General features: G+C 43.4%; 2 protein-coding genes across 2 annotated transcripts; both read left to right on the top strand.

Annotated features, from left to right (window-relative positions):
- Nucleotides 1-3,088, top strand: LOC129701350 (protocadherin alpha-C2-like). Its single transcript, XM_055642485.1, is given in 3 exon segments — nt 1-1,652; nt 1,655-2,447; nt 2,450-3,088. Coding segments are annotated over 3 exon segments (2,334 nt in total). The 5' UTR covers nt 1-278; the 3' UTR covers nt 2,617-3,088.
- A 1,316-nt stretch (nt 3,089-4,404) lies between these two features.
- On the top strand, nt 4,405-8,145 carry LOC129701535 (protocadherin gamma-C5-like). Its single transcript, XM_055642783.1, has one exon. The coding sequence runs from the start codon at nt 5,577-5,579 to the stop codon at nt 7,953-7,955; it is 2,379 nt and encodes a 792-aa protein (XP_055498758.1). The 5' UTR covers nt 4,405-5,576; the 3' UTR covers nt 7,956-8,145.
- The last annotated feature ends 8,530 nt before the right edge of the window (nt 8,146-16,675 follow it).

Raw genomic sequence — 16,675 nt, 5'->3', positions numbered from 1 at the left:
CTTTAAGAATTGCAGCTGCAGTTGCTGAAACGAACTGGTCGTGTCGCTGTCTACCAATGAGAAGCTCCAGTACAGAGATGGATCCATTGTCCCTCCAATATCCCAGAATAAAAACGTCGGACGCGTTTAGAGAGGCGAGCAGTGCGTGCGTTTTGATTGACGAAACAGGCAGAAGAGGATAGATTTCCCGTCTGTTTCGATTCGGTATTGGGAATATATGTGAATATTTATTTCGTGGTTTGACGATTTGCACGGATTACTCGAGGAGAGGCGGAATAATGGCGCACACACGGAGGTTTGCCCTCACAGCATTTGCTTACATGTTTGTGATATGTGCACCGGGTCCAATCTCCGGGCAAATTCGTTATTCTATTCCCGAGGAAATGGTGCAAGGGGCATTTGTTGGGAATATCGCTGTGGATTTGGGCCTGAATGTACGGCAACTGTCAGCTCGCAAATTCCGACTGAACTCTGATGACGGAGGGCGGTACCTGAAGGTCAGTTTGGACAATGGAATCATGTCTATTCGTGAAAAAATTGACCGGGAACGTATTTGTGGACAGAATGATAAATGCACTGTATATTTCGAAACAATACTGGAAACCCCCTTGGAGGTGTATCACGGGGAATTGGAGATTCTTGATGTAAATGACAATTCCCCCACTTTCCCGCAGAGCAGCATTGTCTTGCAGATATCGGAAGCAAGTGCACCCGGTGTACGTTTCCGACTCGAGGGGGCGGATGATCCCGACATTGTTACAAACTCCGTGACCGCTTACACAATCAGCTCCAGTGAGCACTTTATTCTAAAAACACAGAGAGCCGAAGACGGTACTTTGATTGCCGAGTTGCTGTTAGGGAGATCTTTGGACCGAGAGCAGCAATCATCATTTCAACTCTTGTTTACGGCGACTGATGGTGGCACCCCTCAGAGATCAGCCACAGCTCAGATTATCATTACTGTATTGTAAATCAACGATAATCCACCTGTGTTCGATCATGATATTTACAGAGGCATCGTAAGTGAGAACGCGCCGCGGGGTACGTTGGTGCTGAAAGTCAAAGCAAATGATTTGGACGAAGGACTGAATTCGGAGCTGACGTATTGTTTTAGTGATATTTCTTTGATAAGAGCGCGAAAATTATTCAGTTTAGACCCAGTTACTGGGGAGCTTCGAGTCAAAGGACTTCTAGATTTTGAACAAGTAAACAGCTATTCTCTGGATATTCGAGCCCAGGACCATGGTCCCCCTGCAATGACAAGACACTCCAAAGTACTGATCAAAGTCACTGATATGAACGACAACGCACCGGAGATAAAGGTACCATCACCTTGCAACAAAATCCCGGAAAATGCGCCACCAGGTAGTTTCATATGTCTGATTAATGTGATGGATCGTGATTCTGGAGCGAACGGTCAAGTACGTTGCGAGTTAAGACAAAAGAACGTCCCATTTCGACTGCAAAAGGTATCGAACAACTATAAATTAACCACGAGTGAAACGTTGGACCGTGAAGCCATCCCTGAGTATAACATTCTTATTTCAGCCTGGGACTTGGGGTCGCCGTCACTCTCATCCAATACAACCATCCATATTGCAATTTCGGACGTTAACGATGACGAACCACAATTCGCAGAGTCATCCTACAACATATATATATAATGGAGAATAACGCTCCGGGTGCGTCCGTTTCCACAGTAACCGCAACAGATCCTGATCTGGATCAAAATTCCTATATTTCCTACTCCTTTCTCGATAACCATATCCAAAACGGTTCTGTTTACGCGCTGCGTTCCTTTGATTATGAGGAACTAAAAAACTTCCAGATCCATGTTCAAGCCCGTGACGCCGGGGTGCCTCCGTTGAGTAGCAGCGCCATGGTGAATGTGATCATCCTGGATCAAAATGACAACGCGCCGGTAATAGTTTCACCTTCAGAACAAAGTGGCTCATCAGCAGTGGATACCGTACCCCGGTCAGCGGGTCAAGGGTACTTGGTCAGCAAGATAATGGCAACGGATGCAGATTCTGGTCAGAACGCACAGCTCTTTTTTCAGATAGTGAAATCTACCGACCCCGGTTTGTACAACGTCGGACAACGTTCCGGAGATGCGCGCAATATTTTCCAGTCCGACACTGCTGTACAAACTATAGTCATCTTGGTCAGGGACAATGGGCAGCCAAGCCTGTCCAGCACAGTTACAATGAACATTCGAGTTTTGGAAAACAGCACTGAAGGAATCACCGAAAGCAGCACCTTGGTGAAGAATCCAGTATATTTCTCTGATCCAAATGTGTACATTATCATAATTTTCAGCTGTACTTCCGTTATGTTTCTTCTGATCATCGTTCTGTTGATTGGCATCAAGTGTAAACAGGACAGAAGTATTATCCAAGGGTATAACACCCCCAGTTATTGTTACAATGGTGGAGAGTTGCACGATAGTTTAATGGTAGACCTGCCATAGAGGAAACTTTACGCTATCCCAGGACAGGTCGGGTTGTCCGCGTGCCGGAACCGCATCACTACTCGGTCTGCCTGTCTCCAGAGTCAGCGAAAAGTGATTTTCTCTTCTTGAAGCCATGCGGCGCTCCCACGTCTCAGGCCTATTGATGCGTATGCTCAAGGAAGGCGCATCTTATTTGTGGTCATTTTACTCTCGAGGCATATGAATAATTCGTGAGTGAAATATTTAAGAAAATGTTGTGCATGTTTTCGATTTCCTTTATATTGTGCATTTGTTGTAATGGTAACGAATATATAACTTTTAACAAATAAAGCCCATCGTCTGAGAGGTATCTGTCAACTCAGAAGAAAGCATATTGCCTATTATTGAACGACGTACAGATGATATACATTGCTGCTGGATCAGTCACATTAAGGATGCTAAATCTATTTACTTGCCTAAAGTAAAAAATACGATTAAAAAATTCGACGTCAGCATATTCCATATGAAGTGCTGATAGGTACAGGGCAAATAACTAAATAACAAACTTAGAAGACGGAAATGAAAATAATAAGTGAATGAGAAACACAAGATGCGAAAGCTGAAATATTGTGTAAGATAAATTGAGTTGGCGGAAAACTCACCGGGAAACAGGTGGGCCGCGAAGTGAGCTGGGGGTATGGATAGATAACGTTTCAGGATGCCCCGCACCTCCAATCCGGACTAGGGGAGTATTAGCTGGTAGAAAGAGGTAAATGAAAATGGTGAGGCAAGTGCCGGCAAGTGGAATCCAGGCAAGGAAAAATTGGCTTGCAGATGGAAAACAACGGATGGAGATGGTCACATAGGCGGGAGTTAACATGTGAAAAAGAAGAACGAGATGGTGGAATCCGATAAAAAGGGAATGTACGAAAGAAACTATAGAAGTTAGGGCAGGCAGGGCTCATGCGAAACAGTACGACGGGTAGAAGAGGATGTGAGTGTGGGGACCCGTGTGGATCAGCAAGAGAAGGGGATGGGTGGGCGGTAATCTACAATTGGAACAATGCAGGTTCATGCCTTTGGATTGCAGGCCACACATGCGGAATATGGGGTGCTGGCATTTCAGTTTGTATATGCCCTCCCTCTGAGTATGGAGTAAACTGAGGAGAGAGAGATTGTATTTGAATGGGAATTGAAAATGTTGCAATCAGGAGTTCCAGCTCGCCTACCAATGGCGTTCAGACCAGAACTGTGCACAATACTTCAAATGCGGCCAAAGCAATGATTTGTTCAGCCATAACAGGACATCTCAGCTATTTTATTCCTAACCTACGTTGATGAGCGCAAGCGTGCCATATGCAAATATCACCCCAAGCTCCCATTTATAAAGCACTATTTTCTTATAGCCCCAAAATATCCTTATGTCCTTCAACTCTCTGCAATACCTTGCCTCTCACTGATTATCGTGTGTCTGTAGAGCCCAGAAATCAGAAACGTCATGCAACCTACAGCAGGAGCAACTTAATATAATCTTGTCCCAACTGCTACTCTTGCCGCTGCGAATGCCATTTAGTTTAAACTTCTGAAAGATATTGATATGTTCTACCCTCCATTTCCCATTCACACTGCTATTGAAAACTAAAACATATTAATTGCTTTGCAATTCTGAAGAAGGACCCAGAACTAATCATTTAATTGTTCTCTTTGCTCATATAATCTATGACATGATGAATGTTTGAAGCCATTTGTGTTGTTTTCCTTCATAGATGAGATTTCAAACTTGGGTCAATAGAGGCTTGAATCATATTCTGTGTCGTTCTGCAGCCGAAGTGATTTCGAAAGAACGCCCACATCTAGTGGTATAAATAATACAATACACAACCTCTGAGGATCAATGCGGCAATGAGCCGCTGATATGTAAATTGCACGAAGGGATATTCTTTTCCCATGAACAACGTAGTTGGAAGAAGTGCACAATGAAACAAAGGGTCGCGAAGTAAATAGGAATTCACAAATCGTCAAATATTCCTGTGCCCAACCTCCCACTGACATTTGTCAGATGCTTCCCATTCTATCAGCCTGATTCTCTGAATTAAAACGCGCACACAAATGCAGAAACTCCTGACAGAATCAATCCAAATTTACTTTCTGTTTTGTGCTGGTAAAAAATGCACCTGACAATCAACTCTATTTGATTTGGAGCAGGCTATTCTTTTCCCATGAACAACGTACTTGAAAGGCAACATTCCTTCACCAGTTGGTACCATTGAAAGCGATATATTCACTAAATCAAACTTTAAGAAAGGTGACACTACAATTCTTTAAGACATGTGACAGTACAAAGAATATTTCCTGAAATATTTACCGTTGATTATTTAGTATGAAGGGAACAATAATAACCTCTCTCAAAACACAAAGTATTGGAGGAACGCAGTGGGTCGGGGAAATGGACGGTCAATGATCCGGGTCAGGCCCCATCTTCGATTGATTGCAACTGCTGCGTCCCCCGCTGCCTTCCTCCAGCACCGTGTATTTAGCTTTAGATCGCAGCAACTTCCATTAATAGACCCCAGCAGTGAAGAACAAAATCGTACGAGGTTTCCAAATAAATATATTTCGTGTCAAAGCTTAATTGCAAGACCCCAACCTATGTTGCAGAGTGAATGATCCTTTTGAGTGAATGGATCTTTTCAGATAGTAACAAGGATTTTCAGGGCACAATGCCCTCAGTACGTGTCTGCTTTGACTATCAAAGTTAAATGCTGAAAACAAATCGAACCGTTATTTGCAGGAATTGGGGGTTATGATTGTAGACCGTTAAATATTTAGGGGAGCAGTCCAGCTTTAAGAATTACAACTGTAGTTATTGAAAAGAACTTGTCGTGTCGCTGTCTACCAATGAGAAGCTCCAGTGCACAGATTGATCCTTTGCCCCTCCCACTGCCCAGAACAAAAACGTCAGACGCGACGAGAAAGGCGAGCAGTGGCCGCGTTTTGGTGGCAGAATAAAGCAGAGAAGGATAGATTTACCGTGTGTTTCCTTACGGCTTTCAAGATATGTGATTTTCTTTATCTTGTGGTAAGAACATTTTTACGGATCACCCGACGAGAGGCGTGGTTTTGGACATTAGCTGACTGCGGAACAATGGCGTACAAAAACCAAAAAACGAGGTTTGCCTGCAATGTGTTTGCGTGTATGTTACTGGTATGTGCACCGGATCTAATTACCGGGCAACTTCGTTATTCTATTCGCGAAGAAATGGCAGAAGGCGCTTATGTTGGAAATATCGCTCTAGATCTGGGTCTGAACGTACGGCAATTGTCGGCTCGCAAGTTACGACTAAGCTCTGATGACGGAGGACGGTACATGAAGGTTGGTTCAGACAATGGGGTATTATCTATTCATGAAAGAATCGACAGGGAACGTATTTGTAGGCATGCAGATATGTGTACCATGTATTTTAAAACAATACTGGAAAATCCTTTGGAGGTGTACCGCGGGGAAGTAGAGATTCTCGATATCAATGATAATCCTCCGAATTTCGGAGACGGAAGCATCGCCTTGCAGATATCTGAAGCGATTGCACCCGGAGTACGTTTCCGTCTTGAGAGCGCGGAAGATCCCGATATTGGAATAAATACCGTCACCGCCTACACAATCAGTTCCAATGAGCACTTTAGTCTAAAAACGCATACAACAGAAGATGGTATTATGGTAGCCGAGTTACTGTTAGAGAAATATTTAGACCGAGAAGTCCAATCATCATATCAACTCTTGCTTGCAGCGGTTGACGGTGGGATCCCTCAGAGATCAGCCACAGCTCGGGTTCTCATTACTGTAGTGGACATTAATGATAATCCACCAGTGTTCGATCATGATATTTACAGGAGCAGCTTAAGTGAGAACGCTCGGCAAGGTGCCATTGTGATGAAAGTCAATGCAAATGACGCGGACGAAGGAATGAATGCGGAGCTAACGTACACTTTTAGTGATGTTGCTTTGCGAAGAGCGCGTAATTTGTTCAGTTTAGACCCAGATAGTGGGGAGATCCGTGTAGAAGGACCGCTGGATTTTGAAGAAGCAACTAGCTATTCTCTAGATATTCAAGCTGTAGACCACGGTTCACCTGCAATTACTGGACACGCAAATGTGCTGATCAAAGTCATTGACGTGAACGATAACGCACCCGAGATTAAGGTGACATCAGCTTCCAACAAAATTCCGGAAAATGCTCCACTAGGAACACTCATAACGTTCATTGATATTATTGACCGTGATTCTGGAGAGAACGGCCAATTCCACTGCGAGATACCGAAGAACGTCCCATTTAGAATACAAGCAGCATCGAAATTGGTTACCAGTGAAACGTTGGACCGTGAGGTGATTTCTGAATATATATTAGTAATTACGGCATGGGACTTGGGGTCGCCTTCACTGACATCTAATAAAACTATCCGAATTGCTATCACCGATGTAAACGACAACGCCCCGCGGTTTGCTGCATCCTCCTACAATGTCTATGTGATGGAGAATAACGCTCCGGGTGCATCAATTTTCGCATTAACTGCACTAGATGATGATCAGGAGCAGAACGGCTATATTTCTTACTCTTTTGTGAACAATCACATCCAAAACCTGCCGGTATCCTCTTACCTGACCATCAACCCCGTAAATGGAACGATTTACGCGCTGCGTTCCTTTGATTATGAGAATTTCAAAAACTTCCAGATCAAAGTACAAGCCCGTGACGCCGGGGTGCCTCCATTAAGCAGCAGCGCCACAGTGAATGTGATCATCCTGGATCAAAATGACAACGCGCCGGTAATTGTTTCACCTTCAGAAGAGAGTGGATCAGCAGCAGCGGAGGTCGTGCCCCGGTCAGCGCGTCAAGGTTACTTGGTCACCACAATAATGGCAACCGATGCAGATTCTGGTCAGAATTCGCGGCTCTTTTACCAGATGACGAAATCTACCGATGCCACTTTGTTCAACGTTGGGCAAAATTCCGGCGAAATCAGAACAGCACGGAATATTTTGCAGTCCGATAATCCTTTACAAACTCTGGTCATCTTGGTGAAGGACAATGGGCAGCCAAGCCTGTCCAGTACAGTTACAATGAACATAAGAGTTTTGGAGAACAGTACTGAAGGAATCACCGAAAGCAGCACCTTGATGAAAAATCCAGAATATTTCGCTGATCCAAATGTTTACTTAATCATCATATTCAGTTGCACTTCCGTTGTCTTTCTTCTGATCATCGTTCTGTTGATTGGCATCAAGTGTAAACAGGACAGAAGCATTATCCAAGGGTACAACACCCCCAATTATTGTTACAATCGTGGAGACTTGCACGGCACGCTTAATGGAAGACCTATCATGGAGGAAACTTTACGCTATCCCGGGACGGGCCGGGTGGTCCGCGTGCCGGAACCGCATCAATATTCGGTCTGCCTGTCTCCAGAGTCAGCGAAAAGTGATTTCCTCTTCTTGAAGCCATGCGGCGCTCCCACGTCTCAGGCCTAACGATGTGTAACCTCAAGTAAGACGCACCTTATTTGGGGCCATTTAATCTCAAGGAATGTGAATTCATTCGTGAATTAAATATTTAAGATTATATTATTTTGTGCAATTTCGCTTTCATTTAAATTGTGCATTTGTTGTAATGGTAAAATATAACTTTTAGCAAATAAAATACACTCGGCTGAGTGGGAATTGTTAACTACGACGGGATTCCTCTTACCTTTCATTGAACCACGTATAGACATTCATTGCGACTAGATAAATTACGTTCAGGATCTTGAATCCGTTCATATGGTTAAAGTAATAACATTTAAAAATTACGACCAAAACATTTGTCGTGTGCATATTCCATATCATGTTCTGATATCCAATGTAGAAAATAACTAAATAATTAATGGAGATGACAACAATTTCAATATATGATGCACGTGAAACAGACGAGAGTGTGGATGCTAAAATCTTGTGCAAACAAATGACAAAGCATCTGGGGTCAGTAGACATCTGCGGAAGGATATGGACGGTTCACGCATTGGGTTGGGGCAATTTCTCAAGCTTGAAGTACAGAAGATGTAGCTAGTATAAATAAATAGGTGCATTGAAGTGGCGTGCTAAGAGTTGGCAAGTTGATGCCAGGTAAGGAAGGGTTGATTGTCAGATGGGGAAGGTGCAGAACGATGGGTGGGTATAGCGACTTAGACTAGAATGAGGTGGAAAAAGGAATCAGGTGGTGGAATCTAATAAGAAAGGACATTTAGGAATGAAATGCAGAACGAGAGGAAGGGATAGTGGGTGGGAAGGAACAATTGAGAGGATGGGAGTGAAGGATCCCAAAGGGTGTAGGGGAGGATGAGGAGCAGAAGGATGAGACGGGGGATCAGAAAGGAACTGTGACTGATAGGTGGAGAGTGGAAAAGGTGATGTGCGTTGGAGGCCATGCAGATCAACAGTAGTGAGGGTGGATTTGGGTTAACATATAAATGGAAAATGGGATGTCTATTCCGTTGGCTTGCAGCTATGAAATCGGAATATGGGATGCTGGTATTTCAGTTTGAATCTTATCAATCTCCACCATAAGAATATCCATTGATTTGGCCTCCACTGCCGTCTGCGGCAATAATTTCCACAATGGGGTGGTAGATTGCAACCTTCACGTGGTCCGCCCTGTTTCGACTAATGCAATCAACTCGGCGTGCACAAACCGAAGATCAAATAGAACAAGTTGTCCAACAACTTTAGGCTGTGCACGCCACACGAAAGAGGAAGAATTCCACAATGAACGCTCTGACTAAAGGAATTCCTCCGTATCTCCATTTATTCTGAGGCTATGGCCTCTGGTACTTGCCTCTCTCACTAGTGGAAGTAACCACTCTATCCAGGCCTTTCACTATTCGGCAAATTTCCCTCTCGCCTTTCTAAACTCTAGTGAGTACCAGCCCAGTGCCGCCAAACGCTCATCGTATGTTAACCCAATCATTTTTGGATCATTCTCGTAAACCTCGTCCCTATCATCGCGAACGCCATCACGTCCTTCCTCGGATATGGGGCCAGCAATTGCACACATTATTCCAAATACGGTCTGACCAGTGCATTATAAAGCCACAGCATTACATCCCTATCTTTGTATTCTAGACCTCTCAATAAATGCAAGCATCGCATTCACCTTCCTTACTACCAATTCAACTTGCAAATTAACCTTTAGGGAATATTTTAGTGTTGGTGCTCCCAAGTCCCTTTGACCACCGATTGCTGAATTCCTGGAGACACTCGGCATCTCGGGCAGCACATGTGGAAACACAATAGTTTCGTTTCCGATGCGGGTCCATTCATAAGTACCGGTAGACGAGAAAACGAGTTAGCTCTGAAAGAACTGAACCTCTGATGCTATGAGGCCAAAACGAGTGAACGTTGCAGTCGGTTTAAATGTTAGGATAACGTTGCGCTCGTTTGCTTTCCGTCCTCCATTTGTGACCATATTCCATGGAATTGTTCCTGCTCCCTCCCTGGCTTCATCACATGCTTCCTATGTCGTGTTGACCAGAACTGTGCACAATACTTCAAATGTGGCCGAAGTAATCTTTTGTTCAACGGTAATAAATCTCATTACTTTTACTCAGTCCATAAGTTAATGAATGCAATCATGTCATATGACTTCTTTACCACGTTGTTTCCCTGTGATCCCGTTTTCAAAGAACTGCTTTCCTGTAGCCAAAATATCTCTCTGACCTTCAAACTCAAAGTCATTTCCGTGCACTGGATGTGGTCTATCCTGCAGGGCTCAGACATGAGAAACATTTTGCGATGCACCTAAGAACCAATGAAACATAAACCTATCCTCACTGCTACCTCCGCCGCTGCACATAGGTATTTGGTCTTACAAACATAGAAACATAAAAGTTAGGTGCAGGAGTAGGCCATTCGGCCCTTCAAGCCTGCACCGCCATTCAATATGATCATGGCTGATCATCCAACTCAGTATCCCGTACCTGCCTTCTCTCCATACCCTCTGATCCCCTTAGCCACAAGGGCCACATCTAACTCCCTCTTAAATATAGCCAATGAACTGGCCTCGACTACCCTCTGTGGTAGAGAGTTCCAGAGATTCACCACTCTCTGTGTGAAAAAAGTTCTTCTCGTCTCAGTTTTAAAGGATTTCCCCCTTATCCTTAAGCTGTGACCCTTTGTCCTGGACTTCCCCAACATCGGGAGCAATCTTCCTGCATCTAGCCTGTCCAACCCCTTAAGAATGTTGTAAGTTTCTATTAGATCCCCTCTCAATCTCCTAAATTCTAGAGAGTATAAACCAAGTCTATCCAGTCTTTCTTCATAAGACAGTCCTGACATCCCAGGAATCAGTCTGGTGAACCGTCTCTGCACTCCCTCTATGGCAATAATGTCCTTCCTCAGATTTGGAGACCAAAACTGTACGCAATACTCCAGGTGTGGTCTCACCAAGACCCTGGACAACTGCAGTAGAACCTCCATACTCCTGTACTCAAATCCTTTTGCTATGAAAGCTAACATACCATTCGCTTTCTTCACTGCCTGCTGCACCTGCATGCCTACTTTCAATAACTGGTGTACCATGACACCCAGGTCTCGCTGCATCTCCCCTTTTCCTAGTCGGCCACCATTTAGATAATAGTCTGCTTTTCTGTTTTTGCCACCAAAATGGGTAACCTCACATTTATCCACATTATACTGCATCTGCCAAACATTTGCCCACTCACCCAGCCTATCCAAGTCACCTTGCAGTCTCCTAGCATCCTCCTCACAGCTAACACTGCCCCCCAGCTTAGTGTCATCCGCAAACTTGGAGATATTGCCTTCAACTCCCTCATCCAGATCATTAATATATATTGTAAATAGCTGGGGTCGCAGCAGTGAGCCTTGCGGTACCCCACTAGTCACTGCCTGCCATTGTGAAAAAGGACCCGTTTACTCCTACTCTTTGCTTCCTGTTTGCCAGCCAGTTCTCTATCCACATCAATATTGAACCCCCAATGCCGTGTGCTTTAAGTTTGTATACTAATCCCTTATGTGCGACCTTGTCGAAAGCCTTCTGGAAGTCCAGATACACCACATCCACTGGTTCTCCCCTATCCACGCTACTAGTTACATCCTCGAAAAATTCTATAAGATTCGTCAGACATGATTTACCTTTTGTAAATCCATGCTGACTTTGTCCAATGATTTCACCACTTTCCAAATGTACTGCTATCCCATCTTTAATAACTGACTCTAGCAGTTTCCCCACTACCGATGTTAGACTAACTGGTCTGTAATTCCCCGTTTTCTCTCCCTCCCTCCCATCTTAATCGCTGGGGATTTATCGGCCTTTAATCCATTCAATTTACCCAACACCACTTCCCGGCTAACCTGGATTTCACACCACTTCCCGGCTAACCTGGATTTCACTCAATTCCTCCAACTCCTTTGACCCGCGGTCCCCTGCTATTTTCTGAGAGAGATATTCATATTTTCTCTCCTCCGCTCACCGATTTAAACGAACTTACCTTCAACTTTCCCAGCTCTGATGAAGCGTCCCAAAGCTGTTACGTTAATCGTTTACCTTTCCTCAGTTAATTAATGGCCAGATGAGGTTTTGCGGCCTTGTCTGTTAGTGGTTTTATAGAGATGAGATTTCATAGTTGGGTCAAATGTGTTGACGTAATTGTATATCGCTCTGCAGCCGAAATTATTAAGAACAAAAAGAAGCCACATTTGGTAATATAACATACCATTAAAACATAATAATTCGGCATTTAAAAGCTAACTGGCTCATCTCCAGAATTATGTTAATACAAAGATTTCCGAATCACACTTTGCTTTGATTTTATTCCTTATATTATTTCCTAATTGTTCATGTTTACTTGTACTGATTTGGCACGTATTGTTACAATCAATATTCCTTGTCTTAGAATTTGATATTTGCTAGGTTCGCGTGACGCAATCATTAATAACCATATCTGCAGATAGGAAATAAAAAATCCCAAATTCAAAGTAGCAAGAAAATTGGCATCCAATCAGTATTTGACCACTGTGGCTTCGGAAATCCACCGTAAATTTTCATTCAGTGGAGTTCCTGACGAATGGGTGCTTTACGATTAACCTGCTATCTGCCAGGATGTAAAAATCTTGCCCACTTCACCACTATAATCTTCCGTAGAATGAATGTGCGGATATTTTAACAGATCAGACGTAGACCAGGCAGTCTTGTCGACGATATAGTACAAGAGACGATGGAGTAAAGCACAAATAAGATATAGCAGGAAAGAGCTGTGAAACAGCATCAAGGGAGAAGTGCGTAAAATGAGCTAGGCGCATCAGTATTATTGCGGGAATTAAAATAGTAGAATAACGGAAGCAGCTCGCGTCTGGCCTAACGCATTGAAGGCCTTCAATTTTATGCCAAAGGATAAAATCTTGCTGCGTTTCGATTTGCAACTGATTTATTTTGACATTAATCGCTCCCTTCCTGGGATATCAATTCTAATGTTTCTGTCGATAATGACATGTACAATCCCAGCTACGAAATTACGAATGGCGTTTATTGTAAAGCTTAAATTTAGGCGACAGGTTTGGTAACTAGAAATATTTTTTCTCGAAGGATAAAGAATGATTAATAAAGAAAGCTCCATGGATCAATGCGTCATTGAGTCCCTTATGTGGTGATTGCACGAAGTGAATGTGTGGAAGGAAAGCACAATGAAACAGCGATTCACAAATTAAAGAGGACTTCAGAAATTCACCAACTCTTCCGCGTTCCAGCACGCACCGATACCGAAATTCGTTGCTTCCCATAATATCGGTCTGATTTCCTGGATTATAATGCGCGCAGTAATGCAGACACATCTGACAGAAGCAATCCAAATATACAAGTTTTCTAAATTTTCAGTGCCGGTAGGAAACGCACCTGATAATAACTTCTTGATTTCGAGTTCTCGATTCTCTTATCCGCGAACTCTTTATTTGAAAGGCAAAATCGCTTAATCAGCTGGTGACATTGAAAGCGTTAAAAAAATCACTAACTCGCTTTAATCTCCTAAAATTAACACAAAAATGATAAAGAATATCTACTTAAACAAGGTCTCCCTTGCTTAATTTGTTGGTATGGGAACAATATTAGACTGCAGCAGAGCACAAAGTGATAATGGAATTCAGGCGGTCAGCTAGCATCCTCTAGCACTTTGTGTTTAGTTCTAGATTCCAACTACTGCAGTTAGGTTAGGTAGGGGGGGGGGGGGGGGGGGGGGGTGCAGCGAAACCTGGGCGTCCTTGTACACAGGTCACTGAAAGTTGGCTTACAGGTACAGCAGGCAATGAAGAAACCTAATGGGATGTTGGCCTCCATAACAAGAGTATTTCAGTATAGAAGTAAATAGGTTCTTCTGCAGTTGTATAGGGCTCTGGTGAGACCACATCTGGAGTAGTGTGTACAGTTTTGGTCTCCTAATTTGAGGAAGGACATCCTTGTGATTGAGGCAGTGCAACGTGGGTTCACGAGATTGATCCCTGGAATGGCGGGACTTTCATATGAGGAAAGATTGAAAAGACTAGGCTTGTATTCACTGGAGTTTAGAAGGATGAGGGGGAACCTTATAGAAACATATACAATTATAAAAGGACTGGGAAAGCTAGATGCAGGAAAAATGTTCCCAATGTTGGGCGAGTCCAGAACTAGGGGCCATAGTCTTAAAATAAAGTGGAGGTCATTTAAGACTGAGGTGAGAAAAAACATTTTCACCCAGAGAGTTGTGAATTTATGGAATTCCCTACCACAGAGGGCAGTGGAGGCCAAATCACTGGATGGATTTAAGAGAGAGTTAGATAGAGCTCCAGGGGCTAGTGGAGTCAAGGGATATGGGGAGAAGGCAGGCACGGGCTTTTGATAGGGGACGATCAGCGATGATCACAATGAATGGCGATGCTGACTCCAAGGGCCGAATGGCCTCGTCCTGCACCTATTTTCTATGTTTCTATGTTTCTATGCAGTTACTTGTTCCCATCACTTGACCCCAGCCGTCTAGAAAAAACCCGGAAAATCCCTATCTTTCTACTTCCTTGTGGACATCCAAAAACTTGCCAGTTCCCGCTTTCCTCAACATTAACGCAAATAACAGCACCATATACGCGCAGCGCTCATCTGACTATGAGCACCTCAAGAACTCCCGGATCCATGTGCAAGCCCGTGACGCTGTAGTGCCTCCTCCGACCAACAGCGCCACGGTGAATGAAACATTCTGGACAAAATGACAACGCGCCTGGAATAGTTTCACCCTCGGACCAGGGTGGATCAGCAGCACTGGAGGCCGTAACCCAGTCAGCGGGTTCAGGGGTACCTGATCACCAAAATAATCGCATAGATGCCGATTCTGGTCAGAAATTTCGGATCTTTTTTTTATCAGAAGGTGAAATCTATCGATCTCAGTTTTTTTTAAACGTTGGGCAAAATTCCGGTAAAATTTAAACAACGCGCAATACTCTGATCTTCTAGTTTTTCCCTCGATAACGTAAACCCGCATAACCTGGCAATGTTCTTGTGTGTCTGGCCTGCTCCCTCTCAGGCGTAACCAAACTATTTCTGTAAGATGATGACTTGCTCTGCAAACGATAATTCAAATCCAGCCAAATCTATGCTTTGTGCATCTGTAACACTTCTCAGCTCTTTCATCAAGTACAGCTGCCAATGAAGCCGACCATGTCCATTGCCTTCTTTGAAGCCATGTCTATTAATGCTCCCATGTTTAAAGACCAAATCTAGTTTACCCCAATTCCCTGTCCTTTTATTACCATGAGCATATCAATTCCCCTTGTTATTAATCATGCACCACAAAAGCAGTGAAACATTTTATGTCCTAACATCTGCTCCGACGAGTTTATATATGTATTTGGTGGGGGCCTTTGAGAGGGATTCCTATTTTCTCTCCTTTAGTTCCGCATCGTCACTCCTACAGAAAAAATGATTATTTCCATTCTTGTTGTCACCTCAAGTTTTTCGTGTTGATTCGGAATGTTTGCAAGTTTTATTACAATTACTCGGTTGATATTGATTTTATTACAATTTGATTTTTGCTAGTTTCGCATGGTTCAGTCAATGAAAAGATTTTGTGTGGTTATGGAATATATAATGTGAAACCCAGAGCTAACTGAAGAAAGACGTACAACCGACACCCAATTAGTCTGTTGTGTTATCAGAAATCTTCAGAAAATGTTCAATGAGTGGTGAACATGACCAAAGCATCCCTTTTGATTAAGATTCTTTCCACGACATTAAGAACTTGTCCCTCTCAAACGTTGCTCGGATCATGCACGATGTTGATCGTCCACTGCAAACTCCAGCAGCAGAAATGAAATAAGAATGTAAAAAATACCAAATATCCTGCGGTGATACACATAACGATAACCATTTTCCATGCTTCCCACAATATCTGTCGGGTTTGCTAGGTTATGTGCTTGTGAAACTGATGCAGGGAAGATTTACATTTTACCATTACCTTACAATACCATGGGTGACGTGTTGGGTCGAGACTGGAGAAGAGTCTCGACCAGAAACGTCATACATCCCTTCTCTCTAGAGATGTTGGCTGTCCCGCTGAGTTTCTCCAGCTGTTTGTGTCTGTCTTCGGATTAAACCGGCATCTGCTGTTCATCCTTACACCTCACAATGTTTATGCATGCATGTGTCAATAAATCCGGCTTCATTGGACGTGACGATGCATTTCACCAACAATCGTTCCCTTTAAAGAGGTATTTGGTTCAACAATTGGCCAATCGAAAGCATTGTGTTCACGAACACCTTCTCCGCTATTTTCTTACTACCCGGATGAGCGATTATAAGAGTTCTAACAACTGTAAACAAAGACGATATATCCGATAATCTATTTATGAAGCAAGGAACATTTGTTGGGAATATCGCTGTGCATTCTAACAGACGGACAGAATGTTTTAGTGATAACCCTACCCGGATGTGCCTGATGTGATATTCGAAGTTAAACGTAAAACAAAGCTCCTTCTTCAAACGTTTATTTATTTAGGGCATTTTATGGTTGCACACAATTAAATGTGCAGGAGAGCGGTACAGCTTTAAGAATTGTAGCTGCAGTTGTTGAAAAGAACTGGTCGTGTCGCTGTCTACCAATGAGAAGCTCAAGTACACAGATGGATCCATTGCCCCTCCCACATCTCCAGAATAAAAACGCCAGACCCGGCGACAGAGAGGAGCT

The sequence above is a fragment of the Leucoraja erinacea genome, chromosome 11 (assembly GCF_028641065.1).
Source record: "Leucoraja erinacea ecotype New England chromosome 11, Leri_hhj_1, whole genome shotgun sequence".
Taxonomy (NCBI): domain Eukaryota; kingdom Metazoa; phylum Chordata; class Chondrichthyes; order Rajiformes; family Rajidae; genus Leucoraja; species Leucoraja erinaceus.
The sequence above is the reverse complement of the archived record's forward strand: the minus strand, read 5'-3'. Positions and strand labels throughout refer to the sequence as shown.